Raw genomic sequence first — 12,898 nt, forward strand, 5'->3', positions numbered from 1 at the left:
TACAGTTTTAGTCTCCTTACCTAAGGAAGAAGAGTGCACAATGAAGGTTCACCAGACTGATTCCTGGGATGGGGGGATTGTCCTATGAAGAGAGATTGAGTAGACTAGGCCTATATTCCCTAGAGTTTAGAAAAATGAGAGGTGATCTCATTGAAACATACAAAATTCTTACAGGGCTTGACAGGGTAGATGCAGGGAGGAAGTTTCCCCTGGCTGGGGAGTCTAGAACCAGGGGTCACAAGTCTCAGAATAAGGGGTTGGCCATTTAGGACTGAGATGAGAAGAAAGCTCTTCAATCAGAGACTGGTAAATCTTTGGAATTCTCTGCCCCAGTGGGCTGTGCAGGCTCAGTCTTTGAGTATATTCAAGACAGAGATCGATAGATTTCTGGCTATGAAGGGAATCAAGGGATATGGGGATAGTGCAGGAAAGTGGAGTTAAGATAGAAGATCAGCCATGATCTTATTGGATGGCGAAGCAGGCTCGAGGAGCCGAATGGTGTAATCCTGCTCCTATTTCTTGTGTTATGTTCTAAACCCTTCTTTCAATTAAGAATTGGATTTCACATACCTCACTGTTGCTATAGCGGGCCAGCTCAGAGATAAAACGCATGTGGTCCTCTCGGATCTGAATCATTTGTTCAACAATGTTGTACTGGGGACTGCTGCTGGAAGATGTGGAAGCCCACCTTAACCAAGAACAGAGACACAATTGAGCAGGAAACAAAAGCATTAAAATTACAAGCAAAGGTTCATTAAGATTAAGATAACATTTATACTATCTTGAATGGGATGGTCCAACTTCCCTTGTAACCCATTTGAAAGCACCTCCTTACTTTACTTCTCAAATATGTTCAGTCTCCCTTTACTTCTAGCTTGCAAAATTCATCTCAGTGGATAGGTTTTCATTTTGTTAAAATTGCAAGTCCTTCCTGAAAGTGCAGTGGAGTGTATCAAAAAAGCTCCACACAAAATAATTTTACATCTTCAGCACTATTACCGAGAACATTGTTGCATAATGGATATTTATCTATTACAAAATTATGCATGCGCGTGTTCCAATTTGAAATTAAATACAAATTTGATTTAATATCCTTGTTCAAATGAAGGCCCAGCAGCAAAAGTCATTGAAGAACAAATTATGCAAAATAAAAGGCTATTCAATCTATCAAACCCACTATTTCCATAAACTATGTGCAATCAAACCTATCTAATCCAATTCAATTCAATTTCTTGAAGGAGAGGTCTGCTTAAATACTGCCCCATTCCTGAAGGTAGACAAGCCAAAATGTGGGATAGTCATCAAGTCTCACACTTCTGCTATTCAGTCCAGGACTCCTGCCCTCAGCACATGATGTATTGCATCCTGTGGATGTTACACATCTGACTACCCCCATCACTCGTTTGCATTATGTTAAAAATTAATGCCGATGAGATTTGAGTTAGCAAGATTTTTTTTCTGTTCAGCGAGTTGAAGGATGTTAGCATTGGGGAATGGAACACACCCAGTGTCAGCATCAAGAACTCCCAGGGCAAGTATATCACATCCAGATGCAGAATAAAGTTCTCTCCACTCTGCCACAATACATCTCAGCCTGAACCTCAGAAGAGTGCCACATACTTAAACAATGCAATGTTTTTTTCCCAATTTCCACCCCAGTCATCCTATGCCCTTTTTGAGCGAAACTGCTAATTGCTGCTGAATTAGGGATAGTCTTGTGCTGTAGGGCCAAAATCCACTAGCAACTGGATTGTGACTGCCTAAATATGTCTGAAAGGAATGGGCTAAAATCACCCAAACAAGCTCCCCAATGGCTTTGTGGATAAATGCACCACATGGCGTGGTCATGAGCTGTACAGAAAGCCATAGCTTCGAAAGGTCACTATTTTTGTCCCTTGCACATTTCTTTCCACATCAGTGTGCAATGAGTGAAATACTGTTATCTTTACGTCTCTACAAGCTAAATGGTTCAGAACACCTACCTTGATTTGTTTTCCTCATAATGAGCACTTGTCTTGATGTATCTGGCCAACTCGATCTGCATGTCACCAAATAATGGCACCACCTGCAATTGCTGCACCATGATCAAAATAAAATGTTTAAAGGACATCTTTCATGCATACCCTCAAGTAATGCACATAATGCAACTAAAGTATTTCATTTCAGTTAAAAGTCAGTGGTTTTCATTACTGTGGTCACTCTTACGTGTCACAAAATGGAAAAAAAATTAACACCTGGAAATTTTGGTGATTATATAAATTTTTCTTGCTCTGCATCACTCACTTTATAAGGAATTCTGGATACAGCCCTCTAATACCAAGACCAATTGGCCATTGCTTATGTGCGAGCTGAGACAATATCAATTGGCTATTCAACTGTGGAAGACACTTTGACCAATCCAGGTCCTGACCTGAACCTGACTTGCAAACAGCTACACTTTCCAGCAGTGCTCATGGCACAGTGAATAGATGCCAGAATCCTGACGGACCTTTTCCCCTTCCTTAGCCCAAAGGTATCAGGATCAATAGAAGCATTCCATAGTGCTTCACCTAAGCTAACCGAGCCAAAACCAAAGGGTCCAATAAAGAATAATAAGAAATAGGAGCAGGAGTAGGCCATTTGGCCCGAGCCTGCTCCGCCATTCAATAAGAACATGGCTGATCTGATCATGGACTCAGCTCCACTTCCTTGCCTGCTCCCCATAACCCTTTACTCCCCTATCACTAAATAATCTGTCTATCTCCGCCTTAAATATATTCAATGACCCATCCTCCACAGCTCTCTGGGGCAGAGAATTCCATAGATTTACAATCTCAAGAAATTTCTCCTCATCACAGTTTTAAATGGGCGGCCCCTTATTCTGAGACTATGTCCCCTAGTTTTAATTCCCCTATGAGTGGAAATATCCTCTGCATTCAGCTTGTCGAGCCCCCTCATTATCTTATATGTTTCAATAAGATCACCTCTCATTCTTCTGAACTCCAAGGTGCATAGGTCCAACCTACTAAATCTATCTTCATAAGTCAACCCCCTTACCTCCGGAATCAACCTAGTGAACCTTCTCTGAACAGCCTCCAATGCAAGTATATCCTTCCTTAAATACGGAGACCAAAACTGTACACAGTACTCCAGGTGTGGCCTCACCAATACCCTGTACAGTTGTAGCAGGGCTTCTCTGCTTTTATACTCTATCCCCCTTGCAATAAAGGCCAACATTTCATTTGCCTTCCTGATTACTTGCTGTACCTGCATACTAACTGTGTATTTCATGCACAAGCACCCCCAGGTCCCTCTATACTGCAGCACTTTGCAATTTTTCTCATTTAAATTATAATTTGCTTTTTTATTATTTCTGCCAAAGTGGATAACCTCACATTTTCCCACATTATACTCCATCTGCCAAATTTTTGTCCACTCACTTAGCCTGTCTATATCGCTTTGCAGATTATTTGTGTCCTCCTCACAATTTGCTTTCCCCACACATCTTTCTATCAGCAAACTTGGCTACGTTACACTCGGTCCCATCATCCAAGTCATTAATATAGATTGTAAACAGTTGAAGACCCAGCACTGATCCCTGCGGTACACCACTAGTCACTGTTTGCCAACTGGAAAATGACCCATTTATCCCAACTCTCTGTTTTCTGGTAGTTAGCCAATCCTCTATCCATGCTAATATATTACCCCAACCCAGTGAGCTTTTATCTTGTGCAGTAACCTCTTATGTAGCACCTTATTGAATGCCTTCTGGAAATCTAAATACAGGTGCAGCGTCCCAAATCCGGAACCCTCGGGACCGAGGTCATTCCAGATTTTGCATTTTTCTGGACTTTGGAACGTCTTTCTGAAGCCCGAATCCAGAAATACCCGAGCCCAGGTTTGGGTATTTCCAGATTTCAGAACGGCAAAAAGCCAGGGGGGGGGGATCCCCACTGAAAAACTGTCCGGACGTCTGGCCCCGCCAAGGAGATAATCGGACGGGCCACGCCGAGGATGTCGGAAGCAGGCCAGCGGGCCCCGCCAAGGTGGTGTTCGGGCGGGCGGGGCCCCGCCAAGGTGGTATTCGGGCGGGCTGGTTAGGAGGCCCCAAGGCAAGGGCGGGGAGGCGAGGCCCAAGGTCGCACAGCGGCGAGGCCCCGAAGTCGGCAAGGTCGACCGGTCTGGATTCCGGAAAATTTTACGGATTCCAGACGACCCTGCCACGGATCGTCCTGGAGTCCAGAACTCCGGATTTTGGGCGCTCAACCTGTACACCACATCCATTGGTTCCTCCTTATCCACCCTGCTCGTTACATCCTCAAAGAACGCCAGCAAATTTGTCAAACATGATTTCCCTTTCATAAAACCATGCTGACTCTGCTTGATTGCATCATGCTTTTCCAAATGCCCGCTATTGCTTCCTTAATAATGGACTCCAGCATTTTCCCAACGACAGATGTTAGGCTAACTGCTCTATAGTTTCCCGCTTTTTGTCTGCCTCCTTTTTTGAATAGGCGCGTTACATTTGCGGTTTTCCAATCTGCTGGGACCGCCCCAGAATCCAGGGAATTTTGGTGGATTACAACCAATGCATCCACTATCTCCGCAGCCAGTTCTTTTAGTATACAGGATATAAACCATCAGGTTTAGGGGACTTGTCTCACTAGTCCCATTATTTTACGAGTACTACTTCTTCAGCGATAGTATTAAGTTCCTCCCTCCCTAAAGCCCCTTGATTATAAGAACATAAGAATTAGGAACAGGAATAGGCCATCTAGCCCCTCGAGCCTGCTCCACCATTCAAAAAGATCATGGCTGATCTGGCCGTGGACTCAGCTCCACTTACCCGACCGCTCCCCGTAACCCTTAATTCCCTTATTGGTTAAAAATCTATCTATCTGTGATTTGAATACATTCAATGAGCTAGCCTCAACTGCTTCCACAGATTCACAACCCTCTGGGAGAAGAAATTCCTTCTCAACTCGGTTTTAAATTGGCTCCCCCGTAGTTCTAGTCTCCCCGACCAGTGGAAACAACCTCTCTGCCTCTATCTTGTCTATCCCTTTCATTATTTTAAATGTTTCTATAAGATCACCCCTCATCCTTCTGAACTCCAACGAGTAAAGACCCAGTCTACTCAATCTATCATCATAAGGTAACCCCCTCATCTCCGGAATCAGCCTAGTGAGTCATCTCTGTACCCCCTCCAAGGCTAGTATATTCTTCCTTAAGTAAGGTGACCAAAACTGCACGCAGTACTCCAGGTACGGCCTCACCAATACCCTGTACAATTGCAGTAGGACCTCCATGCTTTTGTACTCCATCCCTCTTGCAATGAAGGCCAACATTCCATTCGCCTTCCTGATTACCTGCTGCACCTGCAAACTAACTTTTTGGGATTCATGCACAAGGACCCCCAGGTCCCTCTGCACCACAGCATGTTGTAATTTCTCCCCATTCAAATAATATTCCCTTTTACTGTTTCCCCGCCCCCCCCCCCCCCCAGGGTGGATGACCTCACATTTTCTGACATTGTATTCGATCTGCCAAACCTTAGCCCATTCGCTTAACCTATCCAAATCTCTTTGCAGCCTGTGTCCTCTACACAACCCGCTTTCCCACTAATCTTGGTGTCATCTGCAAATTTTGTTACACTACACTCTGTCCCCTCTTCCAGGTCATCTATGTACATTGTAAACAGTTGTGGTCCCAGCACCGATCCCTGTGGCACACCACTAACCACCAATTTCCAACCCGAAAAGGACCCATTTATCCCGACTCTCTGCTTTCTGTTAGCCAGCCAATTCTCTATCCATGCTAATACATTTCCACTGACTCCGCGTATCTTTAGCTTCTGCAGTAACCTTTTGTGTGCCACCTTATCGAATGCCTTTTGGAAATCTAAATACACCACTTCCATCGGTACACCTCTATCCACCATGCTCGTTATGTCCTCAAAGAATTCCAGTAAATTAGTTAAACATGATTTCCCCTTCGTGAGTCCATGTTGCGTCTGCTTGATTGCACTATTCCTATCTAGATGTCCCGCTATTTCTTCCTTAATGATAGCTTCAAGCATTTTCCCCACTACAGATGTTAAGCTAACCGGCCTATAGTTACCTGCCTTTTGTCTGCCCCCTTTTTTTAAACAGAGGCATTACATTAGCTGTTTTCCAATCCGCTGGTACCTCCCAGAGTCCAGAGAATTTTGGTAGATTATAACAAATGCATCTGCTATAACTTCTGCCATCTCTTTTAATGCCCTGGGATGTATTTCATCAGGACCAGGGGACTTGTCTACCTTGAGTCCCATTAGCCTGTCCAGCACTACCTCCCTAGTGACAGTGATTGTCTCAAGGTCCTCCCTTCCCACATTCCCGTGACCAGCAATTTTTGGCATGGTTTTTGTGTCTTCCACTGTGAAGACCGAAACAAAATAATTGTTTAAGGTCTCAGCCATTTTCACATTTCCCTTTATTAAATCCCCCTTCTCATCTTCTAAGGGACCAACATTTATTTTAGTCACTCTCTTCCGTTTTATATATCGGTAAAAGCTTTTACTAACTGTTTTTATGTTTTGCGCAAGTTTACTTTCGTAATCTATCTTTCCTTTCTTTATTGCTTTCTTAGTTATTGTTTGCTGTCATTTAAAATTTTCCCACTCTTCTATTTTCCCACTAACCTTGGCCACCTTATACGCATTGGTTTTTAATTTGATACTCTCCTTTATTTCCTTGGTTATCCACGGCTGGTTATCCCTTCTCTTACCGCCCTTCTTTTTCACTGGAATATATTTTTGTTGAGCACTATGAAAGAGCTCCTTCAAAGTCCTCCACTGTTCCTCAATTCTGCCACCGTTTAGTCTATGTTCCCAGTCTACGTTAGCTAACTCTGCCCTCATCCCACTGTAGTCCCCTTTGTTTAACCATAGTATGCTCGTTTGAGACACTACTTCCTCACCCTCAATCTGTATTACAAATTCAACCATACTGTGATCACTCATTCAGAGAGGATCTTTTACGAGGAGATCGTTTATTATGCCTGTCTCATTACACAGGACCAGATCTAAGATAGCTTGCTCCCTTGTAGGTTCTGTAACATACTGTTCTAAGAAACAATCCCATATGCATTCTATGAATTCCTCCTCCAGGCTACCCCGTGCAATTTGATTTGACCAATCGTTATGTAGGTTAAAATCCCCCATGATTACTGCCGTCCCTTTTTCACATGCCTCTATTATTCCCTTGATTATTGTCCGCCCCACCGTGAAGATATTATCTGGGGGCCTTTCAACTACGCCCACCAGTGACTTTTTCCCCTTACTATCTCTAATCTCCACCCACAATGATTCAACATTTTGTTCATTAGAGCCAATATCATCTCTCACAACTGCCCTGATATCATTCTTTATTAACAGAGCTACCCCACCTCCTTTCCCTTCTTGTCTATCCTTCCGAATTGTCAGATACCCCTGTATGTTTAATTCCCAGTCTTGGCCACCCTGCAACCACGTTTCTGTAACGGCCACCAAATCATACCCATTTGTAATGATTTGTGCCGTCAACTCATTTACTTTATTTCGAATGCTCCGTGCGTTTAGGTAGTGTGTTTTAATACTATTTTTTAAACCATGATTTTCAGTTTTGACCCCTCCTGCAGCCCCTTTATATTCATACATATTGTCCCTTCCTATCACCTTGTGGTTTACACTTACCCCAGTGCTACTCTGCTCTGCTGCCTCCTGCCTTTTGCATTCTTTCTTGGGGTCCTGTTCAGCTGCGCTCTCATCCACTATTGGGATGTTTTTAGTGTCTTCTACGTGAAGACCGATACAAAATATTTGTTCAACGTCTCTGCCATTTCCCTGCTCTCCTTTATTAATTTCCCAGTTTCATCCTCCAGTGGACCAACATTTACTTTAGCCACTCTCTTCCTTTTTATGTACCTGTAGAAACTCTTACAATCTATTTTTACATTTCGTGCTGGTTTACTTTCATAATCTATCTTCCCTCTCTATCATTTTTTGAGTCGTTCTTTGCTGGTTTTTATTGCACATCGCAACTTCTGCATTTTATACCTGGCTTCATTCAACACACCATAAATCTAAGATCATCTCACCAACAGCTTCCTACATTTCAGTGCAGCATGGAATCCATTTTGAACAAGATGCAAGTAGGCAGTGTACAGTTGATACAAATGCAAGTCAAAGTTTTCAGCTTTTGTTCAATGTAAAATATTTTGACATTCTCAACAACTTCTAGCTTTTAAAGGTACGAAAAGTCTACCCTTTTAACATGTACATTTTTACTTATGAAAGAAAAAAATTCAAAACTTATGACTACTTAAATATAATTACAGAACCACAAAAAATAATTGACAGTACACCGAGAAAAACACATATGTAACTGTGGTCCTACTAAGGCAAAAACACTGTTGTTGCCCTTATTAGTTCAAGTGAAAACAGTGTACACACCTTAAAAAACTTGTCAATCTTGTTCAAATTTATTCGCTTCTTGGCATCTAACTTGTATATATTGCTTACGGTTCCATCCATGAGGTACAGTCCAAAGCCCATCACCTAAAAGAAGTTCCCATGTTATTTTTAACCTTCCATATAACATAAAATACAACTCCATTGAAAAAAAACATTTTCAAAACCAAAAAATTAAAGCTTCTATTATATTATATTTGATGTAGACTTGGCAACTCAAAGTTATAATACAGACTTCTCATAATCCAGTCTTTTCATTGAGCTTTGCCAGGGAGTTCTACATATGCAATCATATGCAAAAGCAAAACTCTGCTCCCCAGTCAGTTCTGACAGCATGGGAGGGAAAAGCTGTAGCCATAGATTATTAAAAAGGTTTTGGAAAATGAACAGGTTAATCGGCGTTCAAGTTAGTGTTAATCCTGCACAGACACGAGAACAAATAACGGACAGCCACCTGATGTGCCTTACGCCACACAATATTGGAAGATTCGCGAGACCTGGCGGCAGCATCTGCCAACTCAGCAGAGCAGATGTGAAATATGTGGCAACTATACAACAAACACAAGAGCATAAATGGTTCTAACCAAGAATCATCAATCTATTATATATTAACACTGCAGCATTCCATCTCAGAATGCATTGAAAACTCATGTCAGACATTATCAATGGGAAAACCCATTTTAAAAGTGTTATCATTCACCTGCAGTACCGATTATGCCTGTAGGTGGCACTCTGGTATTGTTTGGTGCAATGTCCTTCACTGGTACTCTCTATTGGCAGTGAAACTTGGCATCCAATACCAATGTAGAGACAGAGGGTATGAGACTGCACTACCATGAAAGTGATTTTGCAATCAGTTCTTTTAGGAAAATCCAGCAATAGTAAAGGAACTGTTATTTTAACCTCTTTGCACAGGAAGCATAGACTTTAATTTCCAATTAAACACAGCAACTCCCTCACCCACATGAACCAGAAGTTCAATATCTGGAGAAAATACCCCCATAGTTCCCACCTAATCAACTCCTAATCCGCCAAATCGAAGAGCATCTTCCTGCAACCGATTAGGAAAATTTAAACCACAGGAGGCATTTCTCTCCACTTCCTGCTTCCCACAGAGCATGTAGTAAGGACCTAAGACTGTAGAAAACATTGCCATACCTACGCCCAACTAAGCAAAAAGTGGTCCCCAAACGGAACCTGAACTTTCTTTGACACAGCCGCCCTCCACACCAACCCCCCCCCCGCACCCCTCCGCTCCAACATAGGTTCAAAAGTCCTAATTGGAGTGTGCCAGGAAGTGATTGCTTGTGTCACATGTCTTGGCAGGTCAATGATGTGCTGCTTTCTCTGCTGCCACCGCCTACCAACCACACCCCCATGCCAGTGCAGAACTTTGCACCAGAGAGAATAGCAAACACCACTCTCTCCCCAGAAAATGTCCTTCTGGGAGAACAGCAAACTACCACACCCGTCACTGACCAGATATTCAGCAGCTGTGAGCACGAACCCCACTCCTCTCCAAACAAATAAAAGGGGAAAAAAAGAAACAGGCTTCTCATGTCCCAACAGAGGCAGAATTTGTGACCTGGGAGCCCGTCTTCCCCCCATCCCAAGCCAGAAACTAGGGCCTGGAAAGATGCTATCCGTCTAATCCCAGTAGAAAGTCAGTGCCTGGCATCAACCTAAACCTGAATTTTCTCCGCCCAAATCACCCCCGATCCCTCTTCTCTCCTCCAATCAACTCCCGCCAGCTCTCTCCCCTCTAACCTTGCTTAATCTGAATACTGCACATGGCCTTGACTCCCCATATGCAACATCACAAAAGATTGACATGCTGCAAATAAAGTTGTACGTAGATTCACCAAAGTCAGGGGTCAGACCTCCCTCCCACTTTTTCAGACATTGGGGAACCAGAGATCCAGCAATCTCTACCCTGCACACAGTAACTAAAAGTTTAGCATGTTCAGCTTGGTGATGTCTATTATATCCTATTTCCTGATGCAGCTCCCTCAGGGGGGGAAAAAAAAAAAAGAGTGTCTTTTCATTGCACAAATTTAATATATTTTTACTTCCTTACTGTAATAGAGAATAGTCCCAAATGCCATTTTCAAGTTATTCTAACATACTGTTATATTTCTAGTGCTAGACACCCAGCATTAAACTCAACTATTGTTTAAGAAAACAATGTAAATTATTATACATCTACTCAGTTACAGTACAATTTAGCACAAGTCATTATAACCCAAGTGTTGCACAGATTTAATTCCAGTTGGGTATATTTTGTACATCCAAACTGTTCAAAAATTTATTTTAGGGAAAAAATATGTACCTTGAGCAGCATGTGTTTCTCACCAGGAGTAAGATACATTCTGTTCTCATAATAATCAACACAAATATTTACAATGTCAGCAAGAAGCTCCTCATAGCCTGGAATGACTTCAAGTTGCTGCTGCAGCGACTGGAAAAGAGAACAGTACATGTTTAAGAAATGTATTTGCTACACATTACGAGAGTTTGCAGTTCAGATAGCACAAATCTACTGATAATTATTCGCTGCCCTCCCTCCACTGCTAATTTCTTGCCTCCTCTCCTGAAGGTAGTGACTTTTGCTGGGATGCATCTACAGCTCGTTGGCACCCAACGCAAGTCGGTATTCTTCCTGTGTGCGCGGAGACATGAAGCATCAGCAAGTTGCTCCACCTTGGGGGTGAAAAGGAAGGAGGCAATAGAGCCAAGCCCGAACCGATCACCAGACATTTACATGAGCACTTTCAAAGACGGATCGCCAGATAACATTCATCAGCAGGACTTGTACTTGATGTTTTCCCTTCTTGGTCTGGGAGCTGTGAAGCCAATTGCAGCTCTCTTTAGTACCCTGGTTGAGAACAGCTAACTCAGCAAAGACTGAACCCGAGATCTTCCTGGTTGGGAGGACGCCACAGAATGCATATACCGACCGAGCCAGAGAAGCAACTCAAGATGATTTCAACGTTAGAAAATAGTGTGTCAAAAAATGTAATTTCTTCCCCAAAAATTAAGTAGCATTCACATAGTCCCCTACAATTCTAATAGGCAGAACTCATTTCCACCAAGTAGAACCTTAGAAAATATCACGTGCCAGGGAAAGTGAAACAGGCTATTTTGCCACTAAACCATAAAGTATTGCACCATTATCTGGTGTTTTGGCCAGCTATACAAATATGAAACTCTTGTCCCATTTACAACTCCTCAAACACCAATAAATCAAGCACCATAAGCTGGTCTAAGCAAAAGACGTCCCAAAGCGCTTACAGCCTTTGTGATGTCATCACCACTATTGTAAGCTAATGTGGCAGCCAATTTGCACAAAGCAAGGTCCCACAAACAGCAACGAGTTGAAAGACCAGTTAATCTGCTGGCTGAGGAATGAATGTTGAACTACGACTCTTCGAAAAAATACGAAGATCTTTTACATTCACCGAACAGGCAGACTGGGAAATGGTTTGATGTCTTATCTGAAAGACGCACCCCTGAAAATGTGGCACTCCTTCAGAACTGTACTGAAATGTCAATCTAGGTCTATGTGCTCAAGTCCTGGAATGGATTTTGAATCCACACTTTCTAACTCAGAAGTGAAAACGTTAGCACTGAGTCATTTGTACACAAGTATTTATTCTCTAATACCTGTAATAATAAAGCTTTGTTTTATACAAATAATTATTTCTTCCACTTTTTCTCCCCTTTGTTTTTTTTACTCCATGTTTATTTTTATCCTTTATCTTCTTTTTGTGACAATATAGCTTAGTGAGTAGTAATCTGGATCAGAAGGTTGTGGGTTTGAGCCCCACAACAGCACATGATTGCATTAACAAAAGAGACACTCGAGTGGGGTACAGAGTGAATGCTGCTCTACAGATAATTCTGAAAGAACTTTAAATTAAAAGGTACATTTATCTGTTCAGGTGAATGTTAAATATCAAGTGGTAAAGAGAGCAGCGTGTTCTGGCCAACACTCCCCCCAACAAATACCACAAGAAACCAATAAACTGATGATTCTTCTCAATTCTGGTTGTGGGATTTTGCAGCTGCAGAACTTCTGCCATATTTGCCTACAGAACAGCCACTACACTCCAAATGTAATTCGGCATATGGAAAAACTGTATCAACACAAATGTTATTTCTTCCTTCAGTTTCTACTGTAAATTTTATGTCAATTTTCAAGTTCTTTTAAAAAATTTACTTACAGAATCATAGAATAATACAGCACTGAAGGAGGCCATTCAACCCGTGTCTGCACCAGCTCTTTCGAAGAGCAATCCAGTTAGTGCCACTCCCCCACTCTTTCCCCATATCCCTATAAACTTTTGTCCTTCAAGTATTTATCTTATTCCCTTTTGAAGGCTATTATTGAATCTGTATCCACCACACTATCAGGCAGTGCATTCTAAA

General features: G+C 42.3%; 1 protein-coding gene across 1 annotated transcript in view; it reads right to left on the minus strand.

Annotated features, from left to right (window-relative positions):
* The window catches only part of cyfip1 (cytoplasmic FMR1 interacting protein 1), a 232,925-nt gene that overhangs the window by 146,493 nt on the left and 73,534 nt on the right, over positions 1–12,898 (minus strand). The window contains exons 9-12 of the mRNA XM_070892474.1: positions 10,800–10,928; positions 8,453–8,557; positions 1,983–2,074; positions 571–688 (exon numbers count right to left, since the gene is read on the minus strand). Of these exons, the coding sequence (XP_070748575.1) occupies positions 571–688; positions 1,983–2,074; positions 8,453–8,557; positions 10,800–10,928 (444 nt within the window). The remainder of the gene's footprint in view (positions 1–570; positions 689–1,982; positions 2,075–8,452; positions 8,558–10,799; positions 10,929–12,898) is intronic.

Source organism: Pristiophorus japonicus, chromosome 10 (genome assembly GCF_044704955.1).
Source record: "Pristiophorus japonicus isolate sPriJap1 chromosome 10, sPriJap1.hap1, whole genome shotgun sequence".
In the NCBI taxonomy this organism is placed as follows: Eukaryota; Metazoa; Chordata; class Chondrichthyes; family Pristiophoridae; genus Pristiophorus; species Pristiophorus japonicus.